General features: G+C 40.7%; 1 protein-coding gene across 1 annotated transcript in view; it reads left to right on the top strand.

Moving 5' to 3' along the window:
• The first annotated feature begins 7769 nt into the window (after nucleotides 1–7769).
• Nucleotides 7770–22150, top strand: part of LOC117056859 (ubiquitin carboxyl-terminal hydrolase 8-like) — a 32308-nt gene continuing 17927 nt past the window's right edge. The window contains 10 exon segments of the mRNA XM_033167546.1: nucleotides 7770–7941; nucleotides 14052–14247; nucleotides 14633–14788; nucleotides 15065–15075; nucleotides 15257–15324; nucleotides 17827–17887; nucleotides 17890–17963; nucleotides 18832–18883; nucleotides 20274–20418; nucleotides 21288–21450. Coding sequence (XP_033023437.1) covers nucleotides 14144–14247; nucleotides 14633–14788; nucleotides 15065–15075; nucleotides 15257–15324; nucleotides 17827–17887; nucleotides 17890–17963; nucleotides 18832–18883; nucleotides 20274–20418; nucleotides 21288–21450 — 834 coding nt within the window. The 5' untranslated portion in view covers nucleotides 7770–7941; nucleotides 14052–14143.

The following is a 22150-nucleotide window of genomic DNA, read 5'->3' as shown; positions in this document are numbered from 1 at the left end:
GTGCTTTCATTGTTCATCCACTGTAACTAGCCTGATGCTGTTTTGTGGGGGGAAAGGTGGTTACCACACAAACTGTGCCCCCACATTTGTCCTGTTCTTCTAGTCCTCTCTTGCCCTACATTTCCACTTGCAAACTAGGTCCTCATTTCTGTCTGATGTAAGACCTTAAGTCTGAAACCCAGCATTTTGATGAACAGGTTGCTGAATGGAATATACTTTTAATCCAAATGGTATCTTCTGTTGCAGTAGCTAGTGCAGGTAAAAATAATGACTGCTTTCAGAGGTTTAGCTGTTCTCAGATAAGAACCAAACCATTATGTGATATGGCATGGTAATGTCAGTTTCAAGGATTCACGCAGAGATCCAGAGATTGAAGGCTATGTAGGGGATCTTGAATTCAACATCTTTATTAAGGCCGGCATGAGTGTATCCATGTGAGTTACAACAATGCAGATGCTTACTTATCCCAGCCCACTACAGTTTTGGAGATGTAGCTGCATTATTTGATGCAATTAATAAGGCTGCACCAAGTATAATGGTTACATTTTACTGATTAGTACTCTTTTTCCCTTTAGAGATAACAAAACAATGGAACAATTTGAAGATCACCTATCTCTTCAAAAAAGGTGTATCATTCAGCATGGGCCATCAAGAACACAAACTGCAAACCAACTAGTCAGCATACAAATCTATGAATTGTGACTAACTTTGGATGAAGCTGCTCCTGTGCAAAAATATACTTCATTGCTCGGTAGAAAACACACATTAGAAATAATGGAAATACCTGATTTACTGTATCGTAGAGGTTGTAGAGCCATGATCACTGGGAGAAAGTTACTGGAGTTGAAAACAAGAGAGCTTGAGTGATGGGGATTGAAGCAGTGACTATGGAGGCCAAGAGGTTTATGAACCTGTCTTGTTTTCTGTGATTATGAAAAATGAAACATTAAAAGTTATGTTTATCATGATTGTACAGATAAGAGCCAACCCAAAAAATGAGTGTGCACTAAAAAAAGAGATTCTGACTACAGTCATACCTTGGTTGCCAAACGCCTTGGTACTTGTACATTTCGGCTCCCAAACAATTGGAAACTGGAAGTGAGAGTTCCGGTTTTCAAACGGTTTCAGGAGTTGAACGGACACTCGGAACGCATTCTGTTCGAAAATCAAGGTACAACTGTATTATGAGTTGGTAACTGGGACATAGTTGCAGCAGTGCAGTTTTATCATCAGTCTTCCTGCAGGAAATTAACAATTATCAACAGAAAACAAGACGAATGATAATCATGCAGTTATGCATTTTATAGAGAGTTGAAACATTTTTGTGCTGAGCCATTTGCGTACATCATAACTGGTCTTGGAGGTGGTGTTGAGGACTCCCAGGCTGCTGGTTTGGGGAAACTAACGTCCATGCTGAGGTGATTGGCTCTGGGTTGGCTCAGAACTTTGTGGCTGTCATGACTGGGGATTTCCCAACATGTCAGTGGCCCAATGCATGTGGCAGGCCACACTCTGGAACTAGGCAGAAAGGGTGATCTGAAAGTTGGGGATGTTGACATCAGACCCTTGTCATGGTCAGACCACTTCCTGTTCAGATTAAGGCTCTCTGCACCTTTTCACCTCCACAGAGGCAGGGGACCGAGGAGGAGGATTTTATTTATACCTCGTCAAGTATTAAATAAAACATCAAATATTGAAAACTTCCTGATACAACTCTGGCTTCTGATTATGTGTAGTTCTTTCTTGTGCACGATGGTCTGCACTCAGAGGCTGATTGATCCAATTGTGTTCCAGACAGGGAGATTTTCCAGCTGATAAGACAGCTGTTTCTTTTGAAGCCTTGGCCAACTTGTGAAATATCCAGAAGGCTCTCCTGCTTCATAGAGCCTGCTTGGCTCCTTGGTATACTCCAGCGTTCAGAGCAATGAAACAAGTTGGAAGACTGCTTGAACACAAGTGGAGGAAAACTCCAGTTGAATGCAATTGAACACTGCTGAAGGCTTATTATAAAGCCTACTCCGTGTTAGTGAAGGCAGCAAATAAGGCATACTTTACTGCCACCATTGCATCCTCACTATGCTGTCTGACAAAGCTTTTCCAGAGAGTACAGTATGGCCTGAGAATCAAAGCTACTGTATTTTTAATGCTGTAAATTTAATAAATGATAGTAAAAGACCAGAGATGGGTTAACAGCCAAAGGCCTGGTTGAAGAGGAGTGTTTTTGCCTGGTGCCTAAAGATCTCTAACAAAGGTGAGCCTCCCTAGGGAGAGCATTCCACACACAAGGAGCCACCACATTATTGGCAATTGTAAAGCCACTACACTATAGGAAGAAAATATTGTGAGTAAATCAGAACTTTAAATGGCATGACGGAAGGTATCGCACTTGTGAAGATTTTTTCAGGGCAGGGGTAAGTAACCTGTGGCCCTCCAAATGTTACTAGATTACAACTTTCATCCCTGATAATAGCCTGTGCTGACTGGGACTGATGGGAGTTGGAATCCAACTATGGAGAACCACAAGTGTCTTACACCTACATCAGGGATTTGAGTTGTTAATTACTGTGAAGTAAGTATGTAAACTGAGCTTGAGGAATAAAAGTTCTAAATATCGGTGTTTTAGAGACTGGACAGAAAATCTTAATTCATGGAAAAGATTCACATTAAATGGATGTACTGTACAGTTGTACCTTGGATCCCGAACGCCCTGGAACTCTTGACAATTTGGCTCCTGAATGCCGCAAACCTGGAAGTGATTGTTCAGGTTTGCGAACGTTCTTTTGGAACCTGAACGTCCGATGGGGCTTCCGGGGCTTCCTGCAGCCAATCAGAAGTCGTGATTGGTTTTCGAACGTTTTGGAAGCCGAACGGAATTAACGGAGTCCATTTGACTTCCATGGTACAACTGTATTAGCTATATGTAACTCCCCGTATTCCAAGCTTGCCTATTGGTTCCTGTTCCTGAAAACTCCCTACAAGCATACAATTTAGTCTTCTTTCCTATTCCCTCTTTGGGAACAAATGTTTTTTGGGAAATAGTGAAAAACTAGCCCTCAGCTTCCTTACTTCACCCGTTTTTCTGTTTTACTATTTAGCGTTTGTTTTTTGTTTTTGTTTTTTGAAAAACAATAGAAAGTACTTTCAGAATACCATTAAATTACCAGTACAGTATGTAATCTGATATGATACCTTTATGTCATCACTTTCTATGTGAGCTATCATGTTAATGAGTTTTATTGCAGTTTTTGTTTTCCAAGGAGCTCAGGGTGTCACATGATCTTCCTCTTCTCCACTAATCCTGTGAGGTGGGCTTGGCTCAAGGTAATCTAGTAAGCATCATGGCGAAGTAGGATTTGGGTTCAGTCTAAGTCCAACACTATCCATTATATTAGCGGTGAAAGAACTGAGGGCAGGTCTGGAGAGGGAGGTGGAAAGAGATAGGTTCTACCCACACACTAAAGGGTGTAAATTTCTTAACTGGTTTCATATACACATTAAATGTAAAATGACGAAACAACCTGCTATAAGTAAATTTGCAGGGGCTGTTCCATGGGGCATCACTGTCAAGGAAGAGATTTCATTGCCTAGATGAGATAGCTCTTTCAAATGCAGTGGAGATCTTGCAGAAACCTGCCAAACATTGAAGGGACAGTTTAGTATTGTTTCTTCAACTTCATTGTTCCTACAGATATTTCTGCAAATGGAACAAGTGTTTGTTTTATTGGAAACTAGTTGGGTGCACGACAAAATGTACTGGTATGTTCCTAGAGTTTAAAGCTTTGTTCTCCAATTACTGGTGATTCTCCTACCCTGGCGAAATGGAACTAATACTGTACAGTAAGGGAGCTTCTGCTTGACAATAGAATTACTGATTCAAAGGCTGGAACTTCCTAAACAAGATTAGCTGTAAATTATAAAAGGTTGATTACATTAAAAGCTATGGGCTTGACAGGCTTGGGTAGCTTTTTAAAAAATTGGGGAGGGATAAACTGAACTTCTTTGTAGACATTTATCTCATTTATTTACTTTTTCCTTCGAAGCACTTGATTCTATTTATTAGACTTCTTGGTCACTTGCTACAAAGATTTCCAAACAAATTACACCTTTAAAAACATAAATATTTTTTCCATTAGCAGATCCATATACTACACGTTCAGTTCATTACGTGCACAAACACAAAATCACATAACAGCAATTTGAAGCTTTGGCAACACACTTAGCAAAATATGATCCCATTTTTCAGGTTTTTATTAGCAATACGATTGATAAACATTTCTCTAGTTGTTACACTTATTTTTATTTATTTCTATAGCAGCTTTATATGTACATAGCGCTTTATGTTTGTTTTAACCTGCAATGTAGCTTGCCAAATCTTGATATTGCCATCCAGTTTTTATACTGTGCAGCAGAGTGCCAGTTATTTGAATGACACTATGCATGCCATATCTATATTAGTCATGCTACAGATAACTTGTTTTATAATTGCTGTTTTATAATGAGCCAGGATAATGCCATGGAGCATCCTATATAATTAACATTTCATAAGGAGAAAGGAATCCATAACGTGCTTTGCTGCTGCTTGTATAAGCAAGACTGTTGTGTTTTTATCTGATAAAATCTGAACATTTCTCTAGTTCAGTTTTACCTTTATAGTATTAATAATTATAGTGATATTTGACAAAGCTTGTAAAGTATTAATTTATTAAATGAGAAGGATCATCATATGCTGAACTCTGGGCCACTAACTGCTTCATCCTAATAGCGTTTTAACGTTGCTGGGTGCAAACAAATTTCAATATGGGATGGCTTCTCCATTCCCAAACTGTTCCCAACACTTCTCTGCTATTTTTATTTGGGGTCAGATTATGGACATTGCTTATGTAGCTTTGCAGTGAGGAGACAAGGGCTCCCTTACCTTTACCTTTTACCATTGTACTGTAGTCCCAAAGGTAAGACTGAAAGCAAATTCCTTTAATCAAAATAGCACAAAGCTTGTGCCACCACTTAAAAATTCCACTGCAGCCCTCTTGTTGACTCAACCTCTCCACCCAGTTCTCCTGTGGAGTTTGCAATTCAAAGTAACCTTTTCCACCCATTTTACAGAGAAATCCTGGGTGCAGAAGCCTACTGTGGAACCAAAGAGAATTAGTAAACCTCTGATCTAAATATGTTTGCTCAACAATTAGTCCAACTAACTGTAGTAACTATGAAGTATGCTGGGGCTTGCAAAGTGGTTTATAAGTTTTATTTTGTCTGTTCTTCCCAACATCTGTGAGATGGCGATTCACTAGCAAAATGACTGGGCAGACTTTCTGGAGTAGAAAAATTGCAATGTATTGGTTATTTCCAAGAAGCTCAGATCTTTGAGTTTGTTCATTTAAGTTTGCTATCTTAAAAAAAAGTTGCACAGCATAGACAGTTCAGCCATCTACACCAGGGGTCAGCAAACCTTTTCAGCAGGGGGCCGGTCCACTGTCACTCAGGCCTTGGGGGGTCAGAATATATTGGGGGGTGGTGAACGAATTCCTACCGGTATGCCCCACAAATAACCTAGAAATGCATTTTAAATAAAAGGACACATTCTACTCATGTAAAAACACGCTGATTCCCGGACCATCCGTGGGCCAGATTTAGAAGGTGATTGGGCTAGATCCGGCCCCCGGGCCTTAGTTTGCCTACCCATGATCTACACCAACGGGGCATTGCCAAAAGCTTGTGTGTTTATTATATCACAGGTATCCAGCAACTGTTTTAATTATTGGAGAACTGGAAAACGAAGTCCAAATACATTTTCAGAGGAAAAGAAGATCAAATAGCAAACACTGGATTGATAAAAAGCAACATTTTAGAAGTTCTAAAAAAAACTCATCTACCATCCTCATGAAACATCAGGGTGCTGTACAACATAAAAAGCATTAAAATGAAAAACAAAAAAACCTACAGTGCATCATACTGTATGTCACGTTGGTTGCCCTTTGCTGCATGAAGCAGCTCTGCTTTCTTTTTCAAAAATGATGCTTTTCAGGTTTATACATTTCACTAATTTTACAATCATTTTAACATTTCAAAACTTGACTTCCCCCTCTTTCTGTGGTTCCTTAAATTTATTTTTAATATCTTCTGTATACTCCAAATTAAATTTAAAGGTAAAGGGACCCCTGACCATTAGATTCCGTAGCGGACGACGGGTTGCGGCGCTCATCTCGCATTATTGGCCGAGGGAGCTGATGTACAGCTTCTGGGTCATGTGGCCAGCATGACCAAGCCGCTTCTGGCGAACCAGAGCAGCGCACGGAAACGCCGTTTACCTTCTTGCCAGAGTGGTACCTATTTATCTACTTGCACTTTGACCTGCTTTTGAACTGCTAGGTTGACAGGAGCAGGGACCAAGCAACGGGAGCTCACCCCGTTGTGGGGATTCGAACTGCCGACCTGATTGGCAAGCCCTAGGCTCTGGTTTAACCCACAGCACCACCCACGTCCCTTTTGCCGATGTTGCTCAATGAGCTCAGCCGCTAATGCTGATCTGAGCTGCCTTCCCTCATGCTGAGGGAGACCAGGGCAGCTGATCGCCCTCACTTCTAGGGCGTCCCTAAATTACCGGTAACTTAATTTGCTCCTTTATTCATCTTTAAAATGTATGCTCTTCTGAAACTGCATGTTATTATAACAATCCTGCCAATGTTCTCATCTGTTTACAATTGATCTGTAAATATTCAATAAACAATTTCCATTCTTTTATAAAGAGTTTGTTATCTTGATTCCTTATTCTTCCTGCAAGTTTTGTCATTTCTGCATATTCCATAAGTTTTTTCATCCATTGTTCCTTTGCTGCTTCATTAAATTTTTGGCAAGTAACATTCTTGCCGCTGTAGTAGCATACATGAATAAGTTTCTATACATTTTAGGTAATTCTGTCCCTATAATTCCCCCCCAAAAAAGCTTCTGGTTATTGTTTTTTACAAAGGTTATTTTGAACATCCTTTTCAATTCATTGTATATCATTTCCCAGTAAGCTTTAACCTTACTCAGGGCCGGATTTAGGTTTGATGTGGCCCTAAGCTACTGAAGGTAATTGGGCCCTTTATATGTCCAGCTGTCCTTTGTCAACAACAAATTGCCACTGTTTTTTGTGTTGAATATATGCTATATGGTAATTTATGGACTTAATAGGTATCTTAAGCCATTTGCACATATCAAAATATGTATTTTATCCAAGTAATTGTTGAAAAGTCCATGCAGACTGTAGGCACCCTATAGATAGAATTACATCATAGGAGCCTAAAGGTAAAGGTTTGTTTCATTTGTTTTTTATCTTATATTTTGGAAATGTACATCTAGGTGTTTGTTTTCCTTTAATTTTTTTTTCCGGGCCCCCAAGAGAGTGGGGCCCTAAGCTATAGCTTGTTTAGCTTATGGGTAAATCCAGCACTGATCCTTACTACAAGACCACTACATGCGATAAAAACTGTCCCTATAATTCACAAAAGAAAGCAACTTTGCTTTCCCTGGAGGACTAAATTTCTGGCAGCCGAGGAATCCTTCCTTCAGAGAAAAGACGGGCAAAACCCCGTGCATAAAGTTCCCCACCTCATATATATGATAAGTGAAACCCTGAATAAAAATAAAGGTTTGGCGGCGCTGTTTATTAGTCGGCTACCCCAACACACGCTTTCCTACGAGTAAGCCATTCCCGCAGCCCAACCCCTTTACGAGGGAGGCTGGGCCTGGGCCCGAGCCCCGCCGCTGAGGGAAGAGCCACCCCTATCCCCGCCCACCGGCCGCCTCAGCCCAGTTCCGCCTCGGAAGCGAAGGCCGCCCTCCAGCCCATCTTCCCTCCGCCGTTTCGCCTCTGGGACATGGGCTTGGGCCGGGTCGGAGGGAGGAGGAAGAGGTGGTGGCGACGGCTGCTGCTGCTGCTGCTGCGAGACCCCCGAAGCGGTGAGTGCGGTGGAGCCGAGAGGGCTGGGAAAGGCCTCCTGGAGGCATAGAAGGGAGAGGCGGAGCGGCCTGCCCTCTTTTACCTCAGGAAGGTCCTCGGGGTGGGCAGCTGGTCTGGATCCCGGAGAACGCGGCTTGGGGGGGGGTTGTTCGGAGGGGAGACCCGACACGCGTCTGTGGGGTCCTTCTGTGAGCCCGCAAGGAGGAGCCCGGGATGGCGGCGTTGGGGAGACTCGGGTTGTGAGGTGGGAATGGACGGAGGCCGCGAGAGGCATAAGGAATGGACGGAGGCATAAGGAATAAGGAATTGAGAGAAAGTCCATACCGAGCAGAAAAAGGGGAAATGGAGGGGGGAACTGCGGGAGTCCTCACCCCCCCCACACACACACCGATGTCCATTAAAATGTCACCTTGGTGAGTGACCTGAGAGGTTGCTTTCACACATTACGCGAGTTTAACCCCCCCCCCCCGGCTTAATCAGCATGGAACCGCAGCCAATCATGGCCCTTTTCCTGTAGCCTTTATATGACAGGCGTGTTTTCAAATGCTGGTTTGGCCCATCCACGATGCATATATGCCCTTCTAAGCATATGCTTAAACAGAATTGGGTGTACACATAATATATTATTGTATACTGTATAGATAGATAGATAGATAGATAGATATAGATGGTTATACAGGTACACACACACACACCCTGCCCATCTGACTGGGTTTCCCCAGCTACTCTGGGCGGCTCCCAACAGAGTATTAAAAACTCAATAAAACATCAAACATTAAAAAGCTTTTGTGTAGCAAGGCTGGTAGGAAGCGTGCAAAATGTTATTGGGGTGACTTTACCCATGATGGAGGATCTGACTTGTAGGTGAGTGTGTGTCATGTTCCAGTGTTTGGCTCCTCTTCCTCCTCACATGCATTTGTAGTGATGCAGAATTGTCTTATGTGAGTAATGGAAATTCATGTGCGGAAGTAGTTCTGTGAAGTAAGCAGTGTGTGCTCACAGTTTTAACTTGCGTGTTGTGGATTTACAGTGAGTAATGCCTCCCAAACCTTTCCATGCTCTGAGACTGAATTTCAGCAGAAGTCAACACCATTGGATAATTGTGCCAATAAGTTGTGCCAAGAGGGAGTGTTCTTGGGATGTCCATACATGTTCTAGGAGCACGAGAACATACAGCAGAGCTTTCCAAACTTTATGTCGCGACACGTTAAGTGTGTGAGCTGTAGTGTGTAGCTGTGTCATGCTCCTCCCGGGCCTGGAAAGGGGGTAGTTTAACCTCCGGTTTGCTAGTAAAACTGAATTACTGTGTCACAAAATGATGCATTTCTAAAAAGTGTGTTACCAACATGAAAAGTTTGGAAAGCTCTGACATACAGGTTCTAGGAGCATGAGTACATGATGGTGTCTTCACATGGGAGATTACAGTCATTGAAGTTATAGGAATATAATGGACTTGAAAACATATAAAGCAGCAACTGTGTAAATACCGAAGGATAAAGTAGCCAGGAGAAAGATGGATGTTGAATTAGTAATATTTGTACTCTGCCAGAGCCAATTGTTGACTGGTGATACTCTACCTACCTTGTTTACTGTCTGATTATGTTCGTGGCTGGCTATAGTAGAGGTACTAGATTTGCCAGCTGACTCTTCCTCAGTCTTACAACACAGTATATATGTGGGGAATGTAGGAAGTGTATCCTTGTTTCCTCTTCCTGCGCTTATGTGTTAATGACAGTTCATGTGTAAATGCAAGCAATAAATGGTAAGAACATTGTGGTACTGTTTATTACTTTTAACACCAGCTACACACTTGAAGGAAAGGGTATAATGAAGGAAAGCCATTGAGAGTATATGGGTAAAAAGTGTAGGAAAGGGAAGCAAAGTGACCTTACTGTGCGTGTTTGCTATAGACTTCCAAGCCAGACTGAAGACTTGGATGATGCCTTCCTACAGCATATTACCAGACATTCAAAGATGAGAGATACAGTAGTCATGGGAGGCTTCAACTACCCCAATATCTATGGGAACTCAAACTCTGCCAAGAACGTATGGTCCAACAAATTCCTCAATTGCCTTGCTAACAATTCATTTACCAGAAGGTGGAAGAAGCAACAACTTGGACCTGGTCCTCACTAATAGGGAGGAAGTACGGGAAACTTGGGAGGAAGTGATCATGGCCTCTTGGGATTCATGAAATAGAACCAAGGGAAAGTTGGGTGTAATTGTAAAAACACTGGATTTTAAGAAGACTGATTTCAAAAAACTTAAGGAACTAAGTAATACCATGGTCAGAAATACTCAAAGAGAAGGGAGTCCAAAATGGACGGGCGTTTCTTAAAGATGATATATTGAAGTCACAAGGGCAGACAATTCCAACAAGAAAGAAAAGTAGGAGGCATCTGAGGAAACCGGTGTGGCTGCATAAGGAGCTTACAGATGACCTGAGATTTAAAAAGGGCATGTATAGAAATGGAAGAAAGGGGAAATCACAAAGGAAGAGTGTACATGGGTAGCCAACAGTTGCAGGGCGAATGACTGGTGGACCAGGCTTGCAAGAGAAGTTAAAAATGTTTTTTAAAGCTTTCTTTGGCTATGTTAAAGCAGGAGGAGAACAAGTGAGTAGTAGGTCCTGTGTGGGAGAAGATGGAGAAATGCTATTTGGGGACAGAGAAGGAAGAACTGCTCAACACCTACCAGTATTTTGCCTTTTTACCCAAAAGGAAGCAGTGCCCAACCTGGTGATAACAGAATAAATGATTTAAGGAGGGAGCTGCAGCTCAGTATAAGAAAAGAGGTGCTAAGGGAACACCTAGCTACTTTAAATGAATTCAAATCTCCAGGGTAAACTGCACCCAAGGGTACTAAAGAAGCTTGTGGATGTAATCTCAGAGCCTCTGTTTATAATGCTTTAGAATTTTTGGAGAACAGGTGGACTGGAGGCAAGCAAATGTCCCCATCTTCAAAAAAAGGGGGGAAAGACCCAGGTAACTACTGACTGATCAGCTGAGCTTGACATCGATACCAGGTAAGGTCCTAACAGATAATTCCAGAGTCGGTCTATGAGCACTTAGAAAAGGATGCTGTAATTACTAAAACCCACCATGATTTTCTCAAAAAACAAGTCATGCCAGACAAATCTCATTTCTTTTCTTTTTCTTTTGGATAGAGTTACAAGCTTGGTGGATCAAGGGAATGCTGTAGACTTCATGTATGTTGATTTCAATAAGGCTTTTGACAAAGTCCCATGATATTCTCATAGAGAAGCTGGCAAAATGTGGACTAGATGAGGTAACTATTAGGTGGATTTGTAGCTGGTTGACTGACCTAACCCAGACAGTGCTCACTAATAGTTCCTCATCATCCTGGGAAAAAGTGACAAGTGGTGTACCACACGGTTCTGTCCTGGGCCTGTTGTTGTTCAACATCTTTATAAACGACTTGGATGAATGAATTGAGAGGATGCTCATCAACTTTGTGGAAGACACCAAGCTGAGAGGGGTAGCTAGTGCAGCAGAAGACAGAACTGGGATTCAGTATAACAGATTGGAGAACTAGGCCAAAACTAATAAAAGGAATTTCAATAGGGACAAATGTCTGGTTCTGCACTTGGGCAGGAAGAACCTGCTACACCAATATAAGATGAGGGACACCTGGATTGCCAGTAGTACATCTGAAAAGGATTTAGAGGATTTAGACCACAAGCTTAGGATGAGTCAACAGTGTGACACAGCAGCAAAAAATCTAATGCTATTCTAGACTGCATCAACAGAAATATAGTGTCCTGATCAAGGGAAGTCATGGTCCTGCTTTATTCTGCCTTGGTCAGACTACACCTGGAATACCACATCCAGTTCTGGGTGCCACACTTTAAGAATAATATTGACAAGCTGGAACAAGTGCAGAGAAGGGCAACCAAGATGATCAAGGGTCTGGAAACCAAGCCTTTTGAGGAACAGTTGAGGGAATTGGATATGCTTAGCCTGGAAAAGAGGAGCTGAGAGGAAATATGATAGCCATCTTCAAAGATCTAAAGGACTGTCAAATGGAAGATAGAGCAAGCTTTTTTTCTCACTGGGGAGTAGCACCCAAACTAATGGCTTTAAGTTACAAGAAAGGAGATTCTGACTAAACATCAGGAAGAACTTTCTGATAGTAAGAACTGTTAAACAGCGGAATCAACTACCTCAGAAGGTTTTGGATTCTCCTTGGATTTTTTAAAGCAGAGGTTGGATGGCCATCTGTCATGGATGCTTTAGTTGAGATTCCTGCATTGCAGGGAGTTGGACTAGATGATCCTTGGGATCCCTCCCAACCCCACAATACTGTGATATCTGTTTTGCAAATATGAACCGTTACTGAGACCCAGTTCATGGTACTTGTGTGTTGATGTTTCTAAAACAGGCTATGATCAGGTTTCCACATAATATTGGTGTAGTCAGTGGAAGTAATCATATGATCCAGATGGCTCAGGTACTAAAACAACCTAAAACAAAAGTTACTGGAATACTAATGGAATTTAATTAGTATACAGTGGTACCTCAGGTTAAGAACTTAATTCGTTCTAGAGGTCTGTTCTTAACCTGAAACTGTTCTTAACCTGAAGTACCACTTTAGCTAATGGGGCCTCCCACTGCCGCTACACCGCCGCCACACAATTTCTGTTCTCATCCTGAAGCAAAGTTCTTAACCCAAGGTACTATTTCTGGGTTAGCGGAGTCTGTAACCTGAAGCAACTGTAACCCAAGGTACCACTGTATACTTATCAAATCAAATGAAAACAAAAAAGCTCATTTAAGTGCATGACTTCATCTTTTACATGAAGTAAATTGATAATTTAAAAGGGGGAAGTTAAACACAAAATATATGTTTCCCCAATTCATGTGCCAGTTATCTGCGCAGCAGTGAGCAAGCTGGCGGTATTTTTATGACTCTGCAAATGTTAGTAGCCTTTAGTAATACAGTGGTACCTCGGGTTACATACGCTTCAGGTTACATACGCTTCAGGTTACATACTCTGCTAACCCAGAAATAACGCTTCAGGTTAAGAACTTTGCTTCAGGATAAGAACAGAAATTGTGCTCTGGCAGCGCAGTGGCAGCGGGAGGCCCCATTAGCTAAAGTGGTGCTTCAGGTTAAGAACAGTTTCAGGTTAAGAATGGACCCCCGGAACGAATTAAGTACGTAACCAGAGGTACCACTGTAGTAATGTTATAAGAGTTTTTTCTCTGTGTTTGGATAATACCTAATGCAATACAGTGGTACCTCAGGTTACAGACGCTTCAGGTTACAGATACTTCAGGTTACAGCCTCCACTAACCCAGAAATAGTACCTCGGGTTAAGAACTTTGCTTCAGGATGAGAACAGAAATCGCACAGTGGCAGCAGGAGGCCCCATTAGCTAAAGTGGTACCTCAGGTTAAGAACAGTTTCAGGTTAGGAACCGACCTCTGGAACGAATTAAATTCTTAACCCGAGGTACCACTGTACTGCATTTAATCTCAGCAAAACCTAATCACAATGTGCTGCTTAGGTGGTGGAGAAAAAATAATGACATGATGTGTTGAACCTTGAAGGTATATTTAGAAAAGGCTTCAAGTTTCCAGGATATGAAGTCTTTGTTATTGGTAATCCACAGTGTGGGAGAGAAAAAAGCTAAGATTACCTGCTTGAGACTAATTGAGCAAGGTACATATGTATATTACTGGATGGAGTGAAAATGGAATAAGTCTTCATAGTGAGGGTTGTAGAAAAGAGCTTGTTGCCAGTATTTTCTGCTCATCCTTTTTTGTGTGTGTCTGAGTACATTTTCTAACAGATAATTTTGCACCACATAAAATGCAAGCCTGGAAGCGGAAACTGATAACCTGGTGGTTTTTGAGAAAGAGTTCTGTTCAGTGTTTTTTTCAGGGGGTGCTCAGGTACCCTGGAGTACCAGCACCTCTTTTTCTAGGAGAAAAAGCCCTGGTTTTACTTGAGCTGTTTCAAAAGTCATTTCACACTTGTGTTCGTGTTTTTAAAGTTTCTGTAGGCAAGCATTCATAAAATGGTCAAAGGCTGTGTTTTTGTATTTGTTAATAAGATCCATTTGAAATCTTTATTTTTTTTCCAGGAAACAGCCAGTGTTGCTGAGTAATTCAAAGACCTATAACATCCCTTTGAAGCCTTTAGCACCCTCCTGAGGAGACATATCTATATATTAACATGCCTGCTGTGGCATCTGTACCTAAAGACCTATACCTCTGCACTTCATTGAAAGATCTTAACAAAAAGACAGAAGTAAAAGCTGATAAAACCAGTACTAAGAGGTATGGATATTGGCTTAGTTGACATAGTCTCCATCTTGTTTCTTGGAATTAATGGAAAATATGTTCTAATAGATACTGCGCTTCATACACATAGCTAAAACAACGTTCATCCTTTAAAAGAGTGCTGTATCGTTCACTTTCCTAGTTGTAAAGTTCCAGGAGATGAGTTAATGTTTAAGGAGGCCGAGCACTTTTTGCAGAAAATAATTTAAAGGTAGATCATAAAATAACATGGATTTGTCTTTTGAGAAAGAAAATTGCTTGTTCATACTTTGTTCTTTAAAGCAGCTTATCATTGTAGGTGGAAGTTCTGCTTTTATGTAGCCTTGCATTCATGACAATCTAGTAACTTTTGTGATTTTGAATTCTTTGCCTCAATTTCAAGTTATGTACAAAGTGCCCTCAAGATCTTCAAAGCAGCTGAGGAGTGCCGGTTGGACAGAGATGAAGAGAAGGCCTATGTACTTTACATGAAGTATGTGACTGTGTATAATCTTATTAAGAAGAGGACAGATTTCAAACAGCAACAAGTAGGTATCCAGTTATGAGTAGTTATATTATATTTTGATGTAAAGTTAAATATTGTATCTGAAAATTCAAGATAATAAACCACTGATTGGAGAAAGTGAAACACTTGTCAGGGACACCATAGGTGAAAAATTGCATTGGGCACTAAGCACCCAAGTGCATGGCAATAATCCACTATTGTGATGGACATTGGAGGTGCAGTTGTCTCTGCTCCTTCGCTCTGTAAGATCTGTAAATTCAGAATAATGCTCTGATGTCAGAAATGAGACAACTACTCATTTCCAATAAGTTCAGAACTGGAAGCTCAAGAGGGAGAGCAACCACTCATTGCAATCTCCATTTGAAACTGTCAATTATTCATCCATGACATAGTGCCAGAAAGATCATGACTAATGGATTTTTTCTGTATACATTGGGCAATGGTACACTGCTTGAAATGGTTTTATGCTTCTTGTAATTTCGGATTATTCATTCAATGCTTGGACTACAAACATAAAAAAGGCTATTGAAGAAGCTGAAAGACTTTCGAAAGCCTTAAAACTCAGGTATGCTTAAATAGCATTAAATGTTAATACGTGCGCTCAGTTTTTTGATATCTTCTATTGTATATTTCCTTATTAAGCACAAAGAAGCATTCCTCCTGCACATTTCCATTAATTGCAAGTTCAATAAGAGGCTAAAAATGTTTCAGCATAGAGTACCTCTTTAAGTGAACGAGCGAACGATTGCAGTAGAATAATCTCCTGTGATCTTATAAATGACAGTGCTGCATTCATGGCTAGCCATAGTGTTAGCCCTTGGCTTTAGACATGTAGCAGAAACGTGGAGTCCAGAGACTGTTAACAGTAGACCACCTCATTCAGGATGCATCCCAAACACACACACACACACACACACCAGCAATTGGTGAAGATTAGCGAAGTTTGAATAATCAGCAGCAGTTATCAATAATAATGAAAGCATGAGCAGCAGCAATTGATAAAGCCATATCCAATATAAAACAAATGCAAAAACACTCTGGAACATGACAGTCTTGGCCAGCTGCCTTAAAAATAGCAGGAGGAAGGGAGAAGCATCCCTAGAGGAGTGGCTTAACAATGTTGGCTGCTGCAGTTGAAAATCCTAATCTGTGTGGCCAATCATTGTAATTCAGACATCGGGGGCACGCAGAGGAAGACCTATGAGGAAGATCTTAATGTGTGAATGAAAGTATCCAGGCTCATATTATTTAGAACTTTTAGCAGGCTTGCCATAAAAGCATAAGAAGCTGCCTTTACGCAGAATCAACCATTACCCATCTCGCTAAGTATTCTTGGCTGGCAGCAGCTCTCCAATCAAATCTTTCTCACCTAGATATGGGTAGGTTGAATCTGGGGCCTTCTAGATGCAAAGCGTGTATTCTACCACTAAGCTGCAGTTTATACCAAACTATTGGCTACTTTGGTTTCATTTTGTCTCAGTAATTCGATTATCCTTTAACACAGCTATAAGTATAACCTTGTAATAGTGCATTTTCTTATTTTTATAAATATGATGAAAATGTGACCAGCTGATATGTGTAGGAAAACACATGTAGCTTCTTATGTTCCCCACACAATTTTGTAGGAGAGCTATGTCATTCATTGGGCCTTTGATAGTGTGGGGCTTTTCCTTAAGAAATCTTTTAAATAATATTTCCTGTTTTCCAGACCCCCCCCCCCCAAATGTAGGCATAACTACCATCCAGTGCACAAATATCAGTCAAGCGTCCCCCACTCCTCCAAAAAAACAATGTGCCCTTGTTTTTCCAGGGACAGCACATAAAGTATTTGGAATGCTCCCAAGATATTCAGAATTAATACATTGGGAATAATCCAAATTCTTTCTTCGACACTTCTACAACAGTCTCCAAGTCAAGCTCTAGTAGTAGCATGTTTTGTTTTTTTCTGTCTGTGGTACAAGAGCAGTTAATAACTGAATTTAGAAATTATTAATGTGCAGGTGGTGATTAAATGGTATCTATAAGAAGGGAAGAGTGGTTGACTTCTGCCTTGATGAACCCAGATGAAATCTTTTACCTGACTTCTTTAAATAAAAAAAATAGAATTTTCATTACTCAGACAAGTTTTCTGAAGTCTTCTTTCAGAATTTAGTATGCTATTCTTGTTCTGTAGCCCAGTGTTTTTCAACCTTTTGGACAAAGGCACACTTGTTTCATGAAAAAATCACGAGGCACACCACCATTAGAAAATGTTAAAAAAAATTAACTCTGTGCCTATATTGACTAATATAAAGTAATTTTTCAATTTTTCCCACGGCACACGAGGCAACATCTCGCGGCACACTAGTGGTTGAAAAACACTGCTGTAGCCAAGTGAGAATATTAGTTACATTTGTTTACTCACATTTAGAATGCTTACATACGCTATTCCGTCAAACCGTCCTATAAACTGTGATTTTGTGTTTGTTAATATATTTAAAACAATAGAGATCTTACATTTTTGTCAACTTCAGAATAGCACTTGCTCTGCATTTCTAGTAGAATGTTAAGGCTTCAAACCCATTCTTACGTCCCTCAGAGTAAGCAGCATGTAAAAATGCATGGTCTTTCAGGTCTATTGTCCATAAAATCAAATGGCAATCAGATGGTAAAGATTTAAGGATTTCAGGCTTTGGCTGGCATGTGCCCCAAAGTGTTCAGTGAGCACTTATAGTCTTCCCCACCTGGAGGCAGGCTCTGGTAGGTCTCAGCGGTGACTGGCTCCCAAGTCCTCTAGGAGAATGGTTCACTTTGCCTCCTTTGGTGGATGAAGAGAGCCAGTCAGTGACCAGGATCTTCAAAGGCTTGGTCAAAAGTGTGACTGATGTTTCCTGGGAAAGAGGAGAGGATACATGCAAGTTACGTGATGAGTTTCCTGCCTAGGCTTGTTGGAGGCATAACCTAGCAATGACTGGCTTTCTTCATCCACCAGAGACTCGGGCATCTTAACAGCAAGTGCCAACAAAACAATATTTTGCAGCGAAAAGCAAATTGAAAATTGTAATTCTTTTTTTAAACTAGATATGAAGAAGCGAAGTGCGGAAGAAACTGAAGAAAAGGAAAGGCAAGAGGAGCAACAGTTGAAAAAGCAGGAATGAAAGATGATGCAAAGGTTTTAACCAAAACCTCTTCAGAAGATTCATCAGATCCCAAAGGAAAAAATCAAATGGTAATTGGGACACTTAATCCTTAAAATGTTATCTGTTGTAAACATAAAAACCTCGTCTAGAATATGGGGGGAGGGGAGTTGGCTTATATCTGGCAGCACCTAAAATAGATGATTTAATTTTGAAAACAAAACTTAGCAGTTACATAGGGTTAAGTATTGTTCATTAAATACATTGTGCTTAATATTTCATATATCAACAGGCTTATCCTGTTGAATAATTCTGAAGGTTGTCTATTTTAAATCCTACTCAGTCCCTAAAAGGTCATCACCAATCTAGCTTGTAACTGCTAAACTGAGCAATCTGATGTGTGGCTCTTTGTTCATATTGCAAGCGTGTATATCATTGATCTACGTTGAGCTGTGAAGTTGAGATGGACCTTTAATACTGAATTTCTTTAGATTGATGCTAAAGGCTGGAAAATACCATGTGATCACCAAAGCCTGTCCCTGTTAAGGCACTTAATTCAGATAATGGATTTCTAGCAGTACGTATACATGCCTGGAGACCAGACGACTCCAGGCAATTAAATAAGGGAGCTAGGTGAAAGCAAAAACCCCTAGTCTGAATTACCAACTTCCACTCTGGCAGAAGGCTACCTTGTACTATGTTATGATTGGTCTGCATAAATCTATGCAGCCACTTCTGTTTTGTCATGTTGACAAGAGTGGTTGCTTCAGAAAGGCCTGGTTTAATCACAGATGTAAATCCTGTTGAATTTAATAGGGCTTACATTCAGGTAAGTGGGAACATGACTGCATCCTTACTGACTTAAGAAAGTTGTGTATGTGAGAATTAAGAATAAAACAGCTGCTTTTAATGCTTTTTTAATTGCTGAAAATCATTTTTTTAAATGCTAACATAATATAGATCAATGGTGAGAAGAAGAGTTCAACAGAAATAAAGAATCATTCTGAAACCGGTAAGTGACATCTTCATTAATCCTCAGTTCTGTTCTGCACAGTAGAGACTACAAACAGAACAGGAATTTATCTGTAGATCACTTGTCTAAATGACTCAAATAAGTTAATTCATAGGGACTACGAGAAAGGCAGCTGTTCCTCCTCAACAACTACTCCCATTCATGTGGGGCTGCCTAGATAGACCTAGGAGGGAATTCCTTTCTATCACTAAGTATGGAATTTGACCCAGAGGTGAAAGTAAAACATTATCTCATAAAATGGTGAAGTGTCTGCCTGAATGCTGCTCCGTATCTCGGTTCAAGTAATTTTTTAAGCATTTGCAATGGATACTTTACATAAGATTTGTATGTGCTATTCACCCTGTTCACATTTTGTGTTCCGGAGGGTAATGATAAAAAGATACTATGATTTGAAAATGGGGCATGGTTGTTCCTAACCAACCACCGAGATCAGACGGGATTGGGCATGTTCCAGGTGGTATGGCTGTAGGCGATCCTAAGCAACAAGGGTGAAAGTTGTAAGATACCACTCAGAAATCTGTGCACCTACATTCTGCAATTCCTTTAAGGGCATCTTCGCCCATTTTAACAACAGCTGTTCTCTGGAGGTGTGTGGGAGGCCTCCAGTACAACCAGGAGTGAATCCCCCCCCTCAAAGGGATAGGCAAGTCATGTGACAATAGGGATGTAAAAAGGCACTCCTGTAGCTCCGCCTGCAGCTCTTTTGCCTGCCTTGCTGGGAATAGATTTTTCTCAGCTCTTTCTTGTCTTCTACCGTCTAGACTTCCCTTGATATGAAATAAGTGACTTCACTAAGTGCAGTAAGTGATTGCGGCCAACAGGGTAGCAGTGGTGGGGCTGTGTTGGTCTCCTGCTAACCCAACGCAGCTCATTGCTGCCACTTGCTAAGAGCGAGGGGCAAGGCAGTGGAGAACTTGGCCTGGTGCAGGTGCATTGGGGAAACCAATCCATAGAATCATAGAATTGTAGAGTTGGAAGAGACAACGAGGGTCATCAAGTCCAACCCCCTGCAATGTAAGAATCTCAACTACAGGTAGATTCTCAACATGACAGATGCTCCCAAATCCAATGCTTTTTTAAAGTTGCGCCCACACCATTATTATTATTATTATTATTATTATTATTATTAATTATGTTTGCTTATACACCACTTTTTTCTCTGACAGGGACTCAAGGTGGCTTTCCAAGCTTCCTCATGCATTGCTTCCCTGGCAGCCCCTACTGGCATTATACTTCGTCACAAGCATATTTCAGAGAGAGTCATCTCTTTAAAACGTTAATAGAGTTATTTTAAAAAAAAGAACTTTAACAAGCATTTGTATTATGATCTATCAGCTTTTTTTAAACAAAGTAATTTCTGTCTCCCAAGGAACAATCACAGCAGAGGAATTGTTTAAAATGATGATGGACAAAAGCATCAAGTTGATGATAATGGATGCTCGGTGCTTGAAGGATTACCAGGAGTCCTGCATTGCAAACTCTGTCTGCGTTCCAGAAGAAGCTATCAGTCCTGGGTATGGAATAAACTTTCTTAGCAGAGTCTTAAGACTGTGTACCGATTAAGTGTTTACCATTTATCAGGAGTAGAATGGAGAAAATGTGAAACACCTGTTTGTCCAGCTACAATAAAAGGCCTAAAGTACACATAGTAGTCTTGACGGCTACTTTTTTTTTGTAAAGGTGCTTAATTGGTCTACGGAACTTTTGGACATGGGATATGCTGATGGTCCCTTGTTTAATGGACCTTTTAAAGGGCTTAGTAATATTGACAGTACTTGTATAAAATGGTTGTGAGGCAATACTCAGGCTTGGTCTTGGAACCTTAGGAGTAGACAATCAAGAATGGTTGTATCCAGTACCGTTCCTAATCGGAGTAGACCCATTGAGATTAATGGGCATGAGGTCCATTAATTTCAGTGGGCCTACTTTGAGTAGGACCTAGCTGGATACAGCCCTCTGTCTGTAATATACGGTACTAAGCATAGTTGGAACAATAATGCCATGGTGACAGTGACTGCTAGCAGTAAGCTTGTAAAGATAGGTAGGTGTTAGGGAAGGGAGTTTGGCATCAAGCAGTCCATGGAGAGGAAAGTATGTGCCAAGTCACTGCTTGGGCTCCCTTGTCTCCCTTATTGCTTTCACGACTGTGCTTTTTGGTCCTTTTGAAAGGGCCTGCCTCAGCTCAGCTGAGCCCTGCAGGCAAACAAGCCCTGCAGGCAAACAAGTGCATGCACACGAAAGCTCATACCAAGAACAAACTTAGTTGGTCTCTATGGTGCTACTGGAAGGATTTTTTATTTTGTTTTATTTTGTTTTGACTATGGCAGACCAACACAGCTACCTACCTGTAACTTATCTTTTACGTTACTGCTTCAAACTTTAGAGTCACGGCTAACAAGATTGAGGCTAAACTCCCAGATACATCTAAAGAACCATGGAAGGAGAGAGGACAAGTTGATTTTGTTGTTCTGCTTGACTGGTTTAGTTCAGCCAAAGACTTGCAATTAGGAACACCTCTGCGGAGCCTCAAAGATGCCCTTTTCAAGGTGAACATGTTCGCGTTTATATTTTCTAGTTACCTTGATAAATGAGATTCCCAGTAGATGTAAGTCTGTATCTTAGAGGGCTGTGTTTTGGTAGCCCTGTCAACAGACATAATCTCTTACTATTTAACTTAAGTCTGCATAAATTTCCATAAGTGATACTGTCCCATGTAGACAGCATTTGCTGATGGTTTGTTTTCCTTAACAATAGTTAAATGTTATCTCTGTATAGCTAAACAGTGATTAAAAATTGAGCACAAACCAGAATGTGAACCTGTAGTTTTAAGGCAATTACCGGTAACTGGCTCAATAAAACATTGGTAAAGGAGCTTTCATGCCTTTTGGAGATGGGGCTCAGTTAAACTTTTAGTATTTATTTTGTAGTTTATATTGCTAAGAAAGAGTGGGATATAGTTTCTTTCAATAAATGTAGATGACCATGGTTTTGCTTTGCATCTGGGATCATAACCCAAAGTTAAGGCAACCAATCATAGTTAAGTGTTACATTTCACTGGGCCATTGAATGAAGGGGCTGTGGTATGGTAGTATTCTCCTTAAGTTTAAGTTAGTTGATTGTACTAACATAGTTTATTCTTTTTCTAAAGTGAAGTAGATACAGACAGGCATGTCTTTAGCCTTCCTCAAATAGAAAACAAAATGTTATGGCAATAAATGTAGATGGGTAAAAATGGCCTCAAGTATA

The sequence above is a fragment of the Lacerta agilis genome, chromosome 13 (genome assembly GCF_009819535.1).
Source record: "Lacerta agilis isolate rLacAgi1 chromosome 13, rLacAgi1.pri, whole genome shotgun sequence".
In the NCBI taxonomy this organism is placed as follows: Eukaryota; Metazoa; Chordata; class Lepidosauria; order Squamata; family Lacertidae; genus Lacerta; species Lacerta agilis.
This window is presented reverse-complemented; position numbering and strand designations above follow the sequence as displayed.